At 44.8% G+C, this 15,699-nt stretch overlaps 1 protein-coding gene across 1 annotated transcript in view; it reads right to left on the bottom strand.

Moving 5' to 3' along the window:
* LOC114465175 (calcium-activated potassium channel subunit beta-4-like) overlaps positions 1 to 11,939 on the bottom strand; it is a 21,897-nt gene extending 9,958 nt beyond the window's left edge. The window contains 1 exon segment of the mRNA XM_028450008.1: positions 11,691 to 11,939. Within this exon segment, the coding sequence (XP_028305809.1) occupies positions 11,691 to 11,858 (168 nt within the window). The 5' untranslated portion in view covers positions 11,859 to 11,939.
* Between the last annotated feature and the right edge of the window lie 3,760 nt (positions 11,940 to 15,699).

Below are 15,699 nucleotides of genomic sequence, written 5' to 3'. Positions count from 1 at the left end.
AAAGATTCCTTTTTAACGCCCTTGGTGAGCGGAATGAGGTACGTTATACTAGTGGCGTGCCGTGCATTTCACACCTAGGCCTTCAGTGATGTCCTACACTGAATGAATCCACCTTTTAAAGGGGACATATCATGCTAAATCCACTTTTTTAGCCCTTAAATGCATTTGTTGTATATTTACAGTGTTTAGAAGTACAGAAAAAAATCAAATTAGTCTCTTCAGGTGCTCCATAGATATTGTAGCGACCCGGCAGGACTTCGGGGGGGATTGATGGGAAGTTGTGGGGGAAGGAGTTGCCCTAGTTAGTCGGATAGGTCAGTTTTGTTGGGAGCGGAAGAGGAACTAAAAAGAAGGGGGAAGAGTAAAAGTGAGACTCCTCGTCCAGTGGCTAGTTGAGTTAGCTATCCGCTTTTGTTATTTTCCGGCACTCCTCCAACCCAGTATTAGCCTGTTTTTGAGGGTAATAAAACCCGGTTCATCCGGTTAAACGGCAGCCACTCAGTGTCCTCGTCATTCGGCTAGTTAGCCCCGTAGTGTCGGGCCGCAAACGCTACACTGGTGTCAGAAGTGGGATTGCCAAGCCTCCATCCCCCTCACATACGCGGGCTACAACAGCGAGCTACTAGCCAACTGCAGGACCGAGATGGCCGAACGTATCGGAAAGTCCGATCACTTCAACCCATACACCCCGCCAGAAACACCTACGGGAGTACCAGCTGATGCCAGCCAAGCGGTGAGAAGGAAAGAAAAGAAGCTTAACTCACCGATGGCCACATTGCTGACTGAAGTCCCCGAGGTGATGAAAAAAAGTCCTTTTCAATTTACGGCGACACACCGACAGCACGCAGAGGAGACAGAGGTGGACGGTCTATCGGCGCACACGTCCTGCCCCAGCCACAGCAACGATGAGGTCACCGCTGTGTCTCAAGGTAAAGTGGTGGGCCAACAAAGCACTATCCCAGAGTTACAAAAACACATTACAGCCGAAATAGAAGATGACTTTTTGCACAGAATGAGTATTGCAATGGAGCGTGCTTTCGAACGTGTCCTGAGTAGCTCTAAACATAACGCAGCATCCACTATGGGGGAAACACAAGACTCTGTTTTTAAACTGGACAAAAATGAGAGCCATACTGATGATAATGACACCAACAGCACCACAGTTAACTATGCTAATGTTCCGGTGGCTGTAACCCTTGTTTAGCTCCATGGCTGCTGCTCACTGTCAGAGTGACCTGGTCTCCGCTCTTACTACTGCCCTCACTACAGCCGTGGCTGCTCTTCAGAAACAAGCCCCAGAACCCGTTTCCCGGAGCGGCAGCATAAAAGTGGGACGCTATGATGGCCTCACCTCTTGGGAAACCTACTGTGCCCAGTTTGAGTTGTTAGCCACGGCCAACGGCTGGTCCCCAGCGGAAAAGGCTGTTCAATTGGTCTCCGCGTTAGAGGGGGAGGCAAGAAGAGTACTCGTGGACATCGCCGCTGCCGACCTGAGAAATCCACAAGCTATATCCATGGCCCTGCAGAGACGTTTTGGGAGCACTACTCCTGCGGTCGTTATGCGGCAGAGGTTCAACGAGCGCATACGAGAACCTGGAGAAAAATTAGGTGTGTTTGCGGCGGAGCTGCGCTACCTTGCACAAAGGGGATTTCCTGACTTTGATGAAACCACGCGGTTGGTGTTAACTAAAGAAGCTTTCATCCGTGGTCTCTTACCCCCGCCATTACGCCAGCAAGTCCGACTCGCCGACCCACAGACTTTGGAGGCAGCACTGGAGAAAGGAGGCTGGGACTACCAACCAAGACAGGTCTCCATGCCGCCTAGTGGCCATAGCCTTCAGTCTCCTGGACCTGTCACTATCCAGGCAGGCTCAGAACGCAAAACGATGTCTCCGGCCGACCGACAGAGCCAAGTTTGCTGGAGATGCCATGGGAGAGGCCACACATGGCGTGTTTGCCCGGTGCCTGATTCTGCCCTGCAGGTACCGGAACAGGGAAACTCCAGAGGCTCGGTGTAGAGGGGGGAGACCCGAGCCGCCCTTCGCTCCCCACAGAAAATGAGACACAATCTGCTGTGAAAGCGCTCTGCCCCCCTGTCAACCATGCTCTCCTCAATCTGAACGCAGCTTCCACCAACTGCTGTAGGGTAGCTCTGTTAGTTAATGGCCAATGGACCAAGGGGCTACTGGATACAGGCTCCACTGTGTCGCTCCTTCACCCTGACCTAATGCCGACAGGGATCAGAACTCAGACCGCTGATATTCCCCTCATCACAGTCACCGGAGAGAAGGCTCCCATGCTCGGAAGAAGCACTGTTCACATCGAAATAGGGCCCTACTCGGCCTGCCAACCAGTTTGGGTCGCCAAAATAAAAGAGGACTGCTTACTCGGAATGGATTTTCTGTGTGCGGCAGGGGTGACATTAGACCTCGGGGCACGTACTGCGACGTTCAAAGACGGGGCTTCCGTTCCATTCCTGGACGATAACCACACATTGAGAATGGACATGAAGTTGTGTGAGAACCATAGTGGGGAGAAAGACCCGCCCTCTTCCCCGAGTCCACCACAATGGGAGGCCCCGTTTGCGGACGTCCCCCTTCCACCGATAGATGACCACCTCGTAACCCCAGAACCCGATACACATGTTCACACACCTCTCCCTGCGGCCGTAGAGACTGTGTGTGTGTGGCCTCCATTCCTGAAGCAGAGTCAGCAGCCAATAAAGCGGTCCAAGACATCTGGGAGAGGAACCAGGAAGGCTTGAACCCTGAGCAGCAAGGTAGGCTATGGAACCTCCTGTTTGATTATCGACACAGTTTTGCCACTGGCCCGAGTGATGTTGGTCAAACGCATTTGGTTCAGCACTTTATCAAAACAGGGGATGCACAGCCTATTCGCCAGAGACCTAGAAGACTACCCAAAGCCCGGCAAGCTGCGGCTGATCAGATGATACAAGAGATGAGGGACGCTGGCATAATCGAACCATCGGAGAGCCCATGGGTGTCGCCAGTCGTAATGGTCCCTAAGAAAGACCATTACGACTGGAGCCACCATTAAGATGGTGGCTCTAGGTTCTGCGTCGACTACCGACCACTGAATGACAAGACTGTGAAGGACTCCTATCCACTGCCACGGATAGATGAGTCCCTTGATTATGTGGCCGGTTCAGCATGGTTCTCCTCATTGGACCTCCAGAGTGGGTACTGGCAGGTGGCCATGGCCACAGAGGACAAACCCAAGACCGCCTTCACCACGGGACGTGGCTTATGGCAGTTCACCACCATGCCATTCGGATTATGTAATGCCCCGGCCACATTTGAGAGGCTAATGGAAAAAGTCCTTTTGGGGATGCCGCCTGAACGCTGCCTCGTTTACCTCGATGATCTCCTTGTCCACGGACCATCTTTTGACTCAGCATTCGAGGCCCTGGGGGAGGAACTAGAGCGGATTAATCGGGCCGGCCTTAAACTTCACCCGGGGAAGTGCAGGTTTCTGCGGCAGGAGATCTCCTTCTTGGATCACAGAGTCAGTGGAGCGGGGATCATGACAGAACCAGACAAGGTAGCCGCTGTCAGGGATTGGCCAACCCCCACGGACATTCACCAGCTGAGATCATTCTTAGGGCTCGCCTCCTATTACCGGCGTTTCGTGGAAGGGTTCTCTACTGTAGGGGCCCCCATGTTTGACTTACTGCGGAAAGACAGACCTTACGTGTGGGGACCCCAACAGGATGCCACCTTCCGAGAGCTGAAGCAAGCCTTGTGTAAGGACCCAGTGCTGGTCGCACCAAACGCCGCATTGCCATTCATCCTGGATACAGACGCTAGCAACACAGGTCTGGGGGCTGTACTCTCGCAACTGACCCCTGGTGGCGAACGGGTGGTTGCCTACCACAGCCGTACCCTGGATAAGTCAGAAAAGAACTACTGTGTCACCCGCCGAGAACAATTAGCAGTGATCGACGCAGTGAATCACTTCAAGCACATCCTCTGCGGCCTTCCGTTCACCATCCGCACGGATCACGCCGCTTTGAAGTGGCTCATGTCTTTTAAAGAACCGGAAGGGCAGGTTGCCAGGTGGGTTGAACAACTCCAGGCTTTTCAGTTCACCATACAACACAGAGCCGGAGAGAGTCATACAAATGCGGACAGCCTCTCCCGCCGACCGTGTGCACCAGGATGTCAACACTGCAACAGGGCGGACGAGCGGGAAGCAACTAACCGACCGACTGGAGATGCGATCTGCCGGGCCCTGTTACCTGAAGATGTAAAGGGTTGGGGTGAGCTGCAGGCTGCAGACCCTGACCTCAAAATGGTCATAGAGTGGCTGGAGGCGGACAACCGGCCACCCTGGGACGATGTTGTGGCTCAATCAGCTACTGTCAGGGGCCTGTGGTCCCAGTGGCCTGGGTTGGAGCTGCAAGGAGGGGTCCTGAAGAGATGCTGGCTTGAACCAGCCACCGGAGAGCCACGTTGGCAGGTGGTTGTGCCAAAGGACCACCGAGACAAAGTGTTGGAGGCACAACATGGACTTCCTGGAGTGGGTCACTTTGGGGTGACAAAGACTTTGAAACGGCTGAGACAAGCATTCTATTGGGGCAGGAGTCGGAGGGATGTTGAGGACTACTGCCGCCGCTGCGATTCCTGTACTGGAGCCCTGGTGCCAAAGGACAATGTTACAACAATTGGGACCCTGCTGTTGGATGGTGGAGTCAGAAGGTCACAGAGGGAACGGCGCCCTCCGGGTCACTTCCAAGACTTTCTTCTTCCTCGGGGACGAGGAATTAGAGGGGGGGGCCGTGTAGCGACCCGGCAGGACTTCGGGGGGGATTGATGGGAAGTTGTGGGGGAAGGAGTTGCCCTAGTTAGTCGGATAGGCCAGTTTTGTTGGGAGCGGAAGAGGAACTAAAAAGAAGGGGGGAAGAGTAAAAGTGAGACTCCTCGTCCAGTGGCTAGTTGAGTTAGCTATCCGCTTTTGTTATTTTCCGGCACTCCTCCAACCCAGTATTAGCCTGTTTTTGAGGGTAATAAAACCCGGTTCATCCGGTTAAACGGCAGCCACTCAGTGTCCTCGTCATTCGGCTAGTTAGCCCCGTAGTGTCGGGCCGCAAACGCTACAATATCTTTATTTTCTGTTTTGCTCATATTTTTCAATCTGTTTCAATTTTTCTATTCTCTATTACGTTTTTTGAACTATTACATCACAGTATTTGCAGCAGAACTGCCATATTAAGACATCAACTCTAGGTCCAACACTTCGAGCAATCCGCCATTTTTATTTCTCACTTTTATTTTGTAGTCCAAGCTCCAGGATGCAGAAGTTACGAGAGGATAAGTCTAAATGTTGGGTTGTTGGATGTAGTAACCCACACGCTTCATTACACCGTCTCCCAGCATCAGAACCTTTTCAAAGTGTCTGGTTGAGTTTTATTTTTTATAGAAATGTACCACATCTGTGGATAAGGTCATTTTAGTGTGTGTGAAGCACTTCAATGATGACTGCTTCATCAACCTCCACCAGTATAAAGAAGGATTTACAGAAAGACTTTGTCTGATTGAGGGTTCAATTCCTTCTATCTTTGGAGACGATGAACAGAGCACTTCGGTAAGCTGTAAATAACGCTACAAAGTGTGATGATAAGACGTCCCTGTCATTGTTTTGTTAGCATTAGCAGTTGCACCGTCTTCATATGTTAGCGCTGTGTGCTCGTTTTAGATCCTTGATGATATGGCCTACGTGATTTAATTTTAAGTCTAAAGTTTTCATTAGTCATTTCATTTTGACGTTTTTGTCTTTGAAAAGACTGTATTAAAATGCATTTTGTGACGTTAGCTTGGCGCTAGCGTTAGCTCGGTGCTTGTGTTAGCTCACTTGTTAGGGTTCTGCAGGTTCATCATCTTCATTTTCATCTCACTCCACTGGGTCAGACTCTGGCTGGAACATGTAAGGCTGGATGGACAAGTCTAACGTTGTTGACATTTTATAAATAACCTCTGAATAAAAAGTTTATTTGCCGCTACATAGCCGTATCTCTTCTATCAAACTACAAAAATGGTGGAGTTGAACCGAGTGTCACCTGAAGAGGGGGCGGGGTATGGAGTGTCTCATTTGCATTTAAAGAGACAGCACCAAAACGAGTTGCTCTCAGAAGCACATCAGAAAAGGGGTGGAGCTATAATAATGAGGAATTCAGACGCAAGCATTGCAGTTCTGCTTTATATAGACCACAACTGTATGATTTATATGTAAAAAGGAAGGATTTAAAACCATGATATGTCCCCTTTAATACCATCATTATGACGTCATGTCTCTCTAAACCATACATTTATACAGAAACAAACATAGTCGAGTACAACTACTTTATTTCCGAAGCATTTAAAATCAATACATCCGTAGTAACAATTAATGGTAGAAAAGTAAAAGTTATATGATCGGATACTGTCACAACTTAAAAATAAAAGGCAATTAGTCTACAAAAGTCCACTAAACAGCACATTGTCACACCCATAAAGCAGTTTCATTCATTCATTTCCGACAGTGGTGAAATGGTGTAGCTACTCCTTGAACGTTTGATATAGATTAAAGCCAAACAATTCAGTCCCTTCACTGAAGTCACAGGTACGCCAGGTACCGGCACATTATGGGTCCGAACGGTAAAGCGCAGGCTGCGCTCGGCGCGGCACGGCGCAGACCGCACCACCAGACCGTCAAGACAGGGCTTACGAAATAAAATCACAAAAATATAGAAAAAAAAAGAAGAAATAAAAGCTTCGTACTGTAAAACGACTATCCTCGCTTATTTGAACACAAAATCCTCCTCCTTTCTTTCCTCAAGAAGACTTCAATGACTGTTGTACAGTTTATCTGTCTGTCTCGGTTCCACCAATAAGTCCTTTTCTATCGACATGGAGGCTAGTGCTGAAAGCAGAGTCTCTCTGAACCTGTGAGCCAGGGATAGCGCTCGTAGCTGCTGCTATGAAAGTGGCGCACAAACCCTTTTCCTGGTTGGGACAGGTTAGCTAGCGCGGGGGTTGGACGACCTAACGGGACACCAGCTTCCATTTGGTTAACATCACTCTACTTTGCATAGCGCTGCCTCTCACTAGTGCGTATCCAATCAGAGGACGTGAACGTCAGAACGTGTCACGTTCAACGTGAGACCTGCTAGCTGGCCCTGATGTCCCCAACTCGAAATCTGATTGGTTATCACAATCTGTCTGTTTCAGTTCATTTAAGTGTACAGGCCCCACCCACTGTTAATTCTGAAGGCCTTGAGAAGATTTCGTGGAGCCTGGCAACACGTGACAGCTCAAATATGATTGGATGAAAGCTATAAGATAAATATACAATCCTGGAAGCAGCGCAACCAAAAGGAAAGCTATGAAATGTAGAGAAAAGACTATGAGGAATAATTTAATACATATTTATGAAAAAAAATATTAAAATGAAATTTATTTTCTGATTATGTTTAGGCCAGCAGAGAAGGCCTTGCTGGCCCTGACGACCCACCACTGAGTTATACGTTGTTTATTTGGCCCTTACTGCAGGTGAAGCAGGTTTGAGTTTTCGTTTGTAAATAAGTTGTTGCATTTATTTACTTTGTTTATTTCTTTCATATGAAGGTTTAATGTTACAATATTGAGGATTGACAATTACTTGTGTCTGATTTTACAGGATTAAAATGATGAAATAAAGTTTGTTTATGAATTGTTTTGCACTGTACAAAAACTATAAAATTAAATAACTTGTATTGTCTTGTAGTTTTCACAGTGCTCTGCTATGCTCAACATTGAATAAAAAGGCATTGAGAAGCATCAGTCGAGACTCCAGCATCTTGTTCTTTCAACCCAGGGGCCGTTAGAGTGAAAACTCAACCCCATATCGGAATTGTCTACCCTGCTCCCTCGCCATCTACACCCAAGACCCAACCCAGTCTACACTCAACTGCCGGGGAAAGGAAGATAAGGAACTACAAATCCTTTACTTTACTCACTTGGTAATCCATAGGTGTCAACAAAGACGTCATTGTGGCGCAATTTTTATTTTATTTATTTTTCAGATATGGCTTTGGAGGTGATTGTGGAGCACGATGCTTGAAGCGCAGCACCTGCTGCAGGTGGGACACTCGAAATCGGTTCCTGTGGGGCCAGCAGCTCGCTGGTGCCGGCGGAGTCACGCTGCTCTGCAGGCCTTGTCAAAGTGCTGCACGCCAGCATCACAAATGCTTCACCAGCCAGGTCTGTCGGCAGCGGTGGTTTTGAGGCCAGCAGGTGGGATTTCTTTCGCTTTTTCTGTCCACCAGCACTTTTCTTGTCATTGCTGAGCTCTCCGTAGACAACTCGTTAAAGAAGGCGGTTGGCCGTCATCCGGATGACATAGCCGACCCAGCTGGCAACGAAGAAAGATGGACTCAGCCGATGTAAGACCAGCTCGCCGGCGGGCCTCTGTGTGAGGAACCTTGTGCCACTATAGCAAGCCAACGATTCTCCGAAGGCACCTGATGTGGAAGGCCTCCAGACATTTCACATGCCGACAGTAGAGCACCCATGCCTCACAGCTATATATCCGGATGGAGAGACATACAGCCTTGTAGACAGCTATCTTAGTGCAGATGGTCAGGTCACGGATGAGGAAGACACAACCTGCCAGTCTGCCGAAGGCCGCTGAGGCGTATATGGTGCTCCACATCATCGTGATGTTGCAGTCGGTGTTGACAACCGAGCCAAGATAGGTGAAGCGTGTGATGTTCTTGAGGTCCGCACCGTTGACTTGGAAGGCGTGCTCTGTGAGAGGAGCAGGTCCAGAGTGCTGTGGAAGCACCTGATGAAACAGTGAAAGCGGTGCAGCAGGCAGGGTCCTCCGAGCTTCAAGACTTTGGCTTGGATGCCTTGTTGTTTTTCAGGCCAGCATTGGCCTTCTGAACCTCGGAGAGCGAGGGCGAGGTGTCCAGGGAGGGCGGGTAGTTGTGGTAGCTGCTCGATATGGCTGGGTCGGTGACGTTGGCTCTGTTCAGCAGCTCGCCGAGGTGTTCTGACCAGCACCCGAGAATTCCAGCATGATCTTTGTGGAGTGCAGTGCCGTTCTTGCTTTGGACTAGGTGCAGAGATCCCCGCTGTGGTCCATAGATTGTCTTGATTGCCGAATAGAACTGCTGGGAATCGTTGTTGTCCGCAAAGCTCTGGATCTCTAGAGCTTTTTTTTGTCCACCAGTCATTCTGCATCGTCCTGAGTTTGCGTTGGGCACGTACACAAATGATGGTTCAGCGAGACCAAAGGGTAGCTGAAGACGAGTGGCGGAGTACAGCGTTGTGGACATTGTTCTTTTCTCACAGAAGTTGGTGGATTTCCTCAGCACTCTTATCAAACCAGTCCTGGTGACGTCTCTGGGTGGTTCCGAGAGCGGACTGTGCTACTTTACTGACCGCCACGCTGATGGCCTCCCAGTTGTTGGTCAGTTGTGCGGTGGTGACTGGGGTTCACAGCTCGACCGGTGTGATGGCTGCCAGGTTCTTTGCTGTGACGCGCCTCAGTTCTGCTATAACGTTTGGGTTGCAGGCCGCGCAGAGGTTCAGACGAGGGTTTTGCTTCTTCTTTCGCACTGGTGGTTAGATGTGCAGACAGAGGATACTTTGTATGAGATGATGATTGGTCGAGCACTCTGTCCCTCGCATGGCTCTTGTGACAAGGAAATTCTGGACGTCGGATTTGCGGACAATGACGTAATCCAGCAGATGCCAGTGCTTGGACCTCGGATGCATCCACGATGCATTGTAGCTGGAAAATCATGTAGGTGATGGATAGCCCGTGTTCTGCGCAGAGGCTGAGGAGCCGGAGTTTATTGCTGTTGCTGCGGCCGACCCAGTGACGACCGATGACACCTTTCCACACCTCGTGGTTTGTGCCAACCCTGGTGTTGAAGTCGCCAAGCAGTAGGATCTTATCACTGCGAGGGATCTTGCCTAATGTCACGTGCAGGGTCTTGTAAAAGCGTTCTTTCTGGTCTTAGTCTGAATTCAGGATGAGGGCATACCCGCTGAGGATCGTGGCGTACCGCCCCTTGAACAGAGGCAGACGGAGGGTCATGGTACGCTCGTTGATCCCTGCTGGAGTCTCATCAATGGCATTTAGGAGTGTCGATTGGATGGCAAATCCGACCCCGTGGATGTGGCGGGAGTCTGCCGGCAAGCCTTTCCAGAAGAAGGTATATCCTTCACCCACTTCTGTAAGGGATCCGTCGTCGGGAAGACGGGTCTCACTGAGAGCTGCAACAATGTCGATGTTGAAGCGGCGCCGCTCCACAACAATGTGCGCCGCTCTGGGTGCCCACTGCTAGTTCTATCCAGTAGTGTTCTAACGTTTCAGGTGGAATTGGTGCAACTGACCCCACAGCACTGCAAGAGTTTGCAGACTTTCTACAAAGGTGTGTAGAGGCTACTACGCACATCAAGGGTCTGGCGATCTTTAGTGATTGTGAAGAGAATCACAAGTTTCTTAAAAAGTTACCAGAGTAGGTTGTGTGGAAATGGAGTAGAATTGTCACAAATGAATTGGATGGGTCAGGTAATTATTTAGAACTTGAACGGTTCTCGCTGTTCTTAAATAGAGAAGCCTGGATAGCCTGTAACCCTATAACCTCTCCACTCTTCATGAGTATGAACTCTAAATACTTATACCCAACTGAAGAATTCCGACAGAGAGATGTAAGCTGCCTCAATAGATCAAATCAAACCACCATGTTTAGCTTGTAAGAAGAAAAGTGAGCTTTCATTCGGGAAGAGCTGCTTTGTTTTGGGTGTTTGAGGAAGGGACAAGTGATCAAGACCTGTAAACGAAGTCATACCTGTGCCTTGTGTAGTCGTTGACACCCAACGTGCCTGCACAATGAAGGGAGACCAAGGCCAGTTGAATCAACTGGGGCCGACTCACCCCCCACAATTATTTAAAGAGATAAAAAAGTTCACAGCGATGTGTCCTATGCATGCCCCAGCTACCTCCAGTATAGTGCCAGTTCTGGTGTCCTCAGAAGGAAGTCCTCACGTACGCATTACTTGACACGCAAAGTGATTCAACGTTTATCCTTGAAGATCTGCTTAAACACTTGTTGATCCTCAGCCAATAATGCTGAAGCTCAGCACCATGACAACAACAATCTGGGGAGTCCATTCTGTAAAACACCTCAAAGTAAGACAAGCCTACACGCAAGGTTTTATTCTATTTTATTTATAGGGTTAGTTAGTAGGTTAGTTAATAGGTTAGTAAGTAGTTACCAGTTAGCAGTTAATGGGGGTACTCCTGAGGCTGTCGTAGGTTAGTACGTTAGTGAATAAGTTAGTTAGGGTTAGTTAATAGGTTAGTCAGTAGATTAGTTAATAGGTTAGTTAGTAGATTAGTTAATAAGGTTAGTTAGTAGATTAGTTAATAGGTTAGTTAGTAAATTAGTTAATAGGTTAGTTAGTAGGTTAGTTAATAGGTTAGTTAGTAAATTAGTTAATAGGTTAGTTAGTAGGTTAGTTAATAGGTTAGTTATTGGGTTAGTTAATAGGTTAGTTAGTAGATTAGTTAATAGGTTAGTTAGTAGATTAGTTAATAGGTTAGTTATTGGGTTAGTTAATAGGTTAGTTAGTAGGTTAGTTAATAGGTTAGTTATTGGGTTAGTTAATTTGTTAATTAATAGGTTAGTTAATAGTTACCGTGCAGTTGATGGGGGTACTCCTCAGGCTGTGCAGAGCTGGGCTCAACCAACAGAATCCCAGGATGAAGAGACTCAATATTCCACTGATGATGAGGAACAAACCCAGTCTGATGCTTTTATCTTCAGCCTCTGAAAACTCATAGGACACATGGCGTAGCTTCGCCATCACAGACACAGACACAGACACAGACAGACTGACAGACAGGAGGAGGATGAGGAGAGTGGAGCAGAGCGTGCTCTCCCTCTGCTGACCCTCCTCTGACTGATTAAAGCCTGTATGACGCACCCACGCTGGGTTTCCTCCTCCTCCTCCTCCTCTTCATCACTCCCCAACAACATCTGATCTAATCACACATGTCTGCATCCATTTATTACAGGAAGTGAATCTGTTTACATAATATAAACAAAATACATTTTACTCATGGTTTACTCTTCAAACTTTAACCTGTTTTCTGTCTTTTAAACTGTTCTCAGATCAGTTTTGTCCTGGTTTTTTCCTTCTTCGTACATTCAGATGATTTTAATGGTGCAACTGGTTCAGCCTCTATAACAGACAAAGACAACCTTTGGCCCGAGGGCCACATGTGGTAAAGTAAACGTACAAAATGAGCAAGAATACATTAAAAAAATACAAAGAATTACAATATTGCAGGAAAATACAGTGACATTACTCCAAAAACACACTAAACAAACTACTACAAAAATATATAAAATGACTAAAAAGAATAAGCACAATTGAAGAAAATGACAAGAAAAGTACACAAAAAGACAAGTAAATACAAAAAATTACTCCAAAAAAATGCAAAATGACACACACACAAACACACAATAAGACTCTAAAAAACTTACATTTCACAGTAAAAATACACAAAAAGACCACAGAAAAACAACAAACATACACAGAATTACAGAAAAACACACAAAACTAAACTAATATAAATACTTGTTTAATACCTGTATTAATGTTCTGATTAGTCATTATTCTAAATGCTGAGTCATTAGTTGATGTTGATTATGTGGCTGTTAGATCAAACGAACACATTGATCGATTATATGACTTTGAAGCTGTGAGTCAGTAGTAATAGTACGGTAGTAGCATCAGGAGTCGTAGCGTAGCGGCCGCTAAGAGGCTTATCTCCTCCTGATGTCAGAGCCAGAAAACAACAAGCACATCTGGATCCAATCATCCCCCACACCTGGAAACCATGGAAACCCTAGAAACCAGCCTGAAGGCTCCATCCTCGCATTAAGGAGCTTCATAAACTCACATTCTGCATTGTCATGGATCTGATGATACGATACAATACACGATTTGCAAATCACGATACAATATATCTCGATACTGAACAAACTATACATCACAATATCAATATTTAAACATTTCACCTTACAAGTACAAAATGGTGAGAACAAGTAAATGGTAACTAACAATAATTCAAGCACAAATATCAAAAACAAATGGTATGTTTATCAAAATGTCAAATTACACTTTTCTAAAAATGTTTAACTTTTGCTTCTACAACAGATTCTGATTTTAAGTTCTTAAATTCTTTGAAAAACACAAATGACCACATCCATCTATTAAAGTGTCCAGTAAGTTTGATTAAAATAAAGCTAAAAGTCATTGAACAGGAGGTAGTTTAACACCTAGTGACTGCCAGTTTACGTGCTATGCTAATGTTAGCGACATTAAATGTTTTTTACCTTAAGAAACATGATTTAAAAAATTGATTTAAACATTTTTGGATTAATACTATAATTGTGTGAAGAAACATTGCGATATATCGCCAAATCCATTTTTTTTGTACACCCTTAGTAGAAACACGTAGTCGGGTTACATCGCCCTCTAGTGGCTGAGGCCAACATGACACTAGCAACGTTTGGAGTCAATACCAACATGTTTCTCTAAATTGTATTTGTTCCATTCTCAGCGATTAGTGCACGTTTAACACTAACTGCTGGGATTTAAAGTCATATTTCTGTTAAAGCTGTGATGTAATCATGCCTCAAGGGGATCGCCATGGTTACAGACCAAACATAGAGATTACAACCAAGCGATCTGATAGCATTTCCTCTGAACATTTATGACAAAAAAAAAATGACAGAAAATACAGAAAAACAACACAAATCAATCAACAACAGACACATTAACGTCGTGGTTCAACCAGCGTCATTGTCGTGTTCCCATAGCAACAATTTTGAGCAGGTGACCTAGCGCAGGGATCGGCAACTTTTATCACAGTGGGACCGTAAAAATTTAATTTTCTGATATAAGAATCACATGATCAACATTTATTTTAGTATTTATATAAAGCTGATGGATGAGCAGTGATAATGAAAAAACAATGGCTTTGTGTTTTTGTTCTGTATTTTTTTCTCTTATTTTGTGTGTTTTTGTGTTGCTTTTGTATGTTGTATAAGTCATTTTGCGTATAAGAAAATTAAAAACTAAAATAAGAAAAAAGAGAGAAAAGTAATTTTTTTTTGTATAAAAAAGTAAAAATAAAAAAGAAAGAAAAGTTGTTCTGTGTATAAAAAAGTTTAAAAAATAAGAGAAATACATTTGTCTTATTCTTTGTCTTGTTTTTTTGGATTACAGTTGTACTTTTTGTTTTCCTTTTATGCTTTTTTACCAAAAAAAAAAAAAAAAAAAAATTATGTGTTTTTGGTCATTTTCTGCTTTTTCTTCTGGGGCCACACCAAATATGACCAAGAGCCACAAGTGGCCCCCGGGCCACCAGTTGCCTATGTCTGTTCTAGTGTTTCTATGACTGTCGTGAGCTCATCAGCTCAGAGAAAAACGATGCTAATCAGAGCACAGATTATTATCATCTCTGCAGATCAAAAAATTACAAATAAAACACGTCACGTGCTCAGCAGAGACAACATTAATGTTCTCACTGTGGGAAAATAGAAATACAATAGAAAGGCATGGAAATAAAGTCTCCTTTATTTATTTAGATGGAACCAAATAAATAAATAAAGATGCTGCTTACCAAAGAAGAACAACATTTTTCCAAAATAAAGAAGATTCCAAACAACTCACAACGATCTGACGCGGATTATTTCATCCAATCAGATCCACATGTGGCTCTCAAAGCACTACTGCAGTACACCTATGAAACAAATCATAATGATGTAGAAAATGTACAGAAGTACGAAGCAATTCTGGAACTATTTGTCAGATTGGTTAAAAAAAGATTTAATGAAACGTAACAGCTATTAAGTCAACTACCTAAATGTTTTTATTATTATGTGTATGTACAGTATCTTCTCAGTGTTATTTAGATGTGTCATTTTAATTTCCTTGTTTTTATGTTGTATAATGTCTGTATTCTTGAAGGAATCTGTTCATGTTAAACATTGAAATATGTAATATTTGCCCTGACTGGTTTCTATATTTTGTTTGCAATAAAGTTATTTTTTAAATGTATGGAAGCGAAACATTGAAATATCTAAACCAATGCATGCATTCAATGATGCATTGATTTATGATTAGAACTCTGACTTTAGGTATTTCATATTATTTTCAACTTTTAATATATATATATATATTTTGTAACTGTTTAGTCTGGAAAAATCATATTTTTCTATCGAAATCTTTAATTTTGATGCCAGATTTTTAATTTGACTAATTAAAGTTGAAAGAAAATGTACGGAAGTAAATTAGGATCATTGAAAAAAACAGACAAACAAACAAGCAAAAAAACACGTTTTTTCATCTATTGTTTGTTGCCTTTTTGTTGATTTTTATTTATTTTTCCGTCTTTTTTAAAATTTTGCTTCTTTTTCCGTTACTTTGAAAAGCATGTTAAGCTCCTCCCACTCTGGCTACAGGTGGGCGTGGCTAGAAAACAAATCTGATCATAATCTACAAACATAAAACCAATTTATTATCACCACTGTAATAATAGATGAATTTAAAATCCCTCGAAATCTACTTAATCAAAACTCCGCCCACTGTCCACCTGTAACAAGAGAGGGAGGAGCTTGTAGGTATTCGACAT

Source organism: Gouania willdenowi, chromosome 6 (genome assembly GCF_900634775.1).
Source record: "Gouania willdenowi chromosome 6, fGouWil2.1, whole genome shotgun sequence".
Taxonomy (NCBI): Eukaryota; Metazoa; Chordata; class Actinopteri; order Blenniiformes; family Gobiesocidae; genus Gouania; species Gouania willdenowi.
Note: the sequence above shows the minus strand (reverse complement) of the source record. Positions and strands in the feature narration are given on the sequence as shown.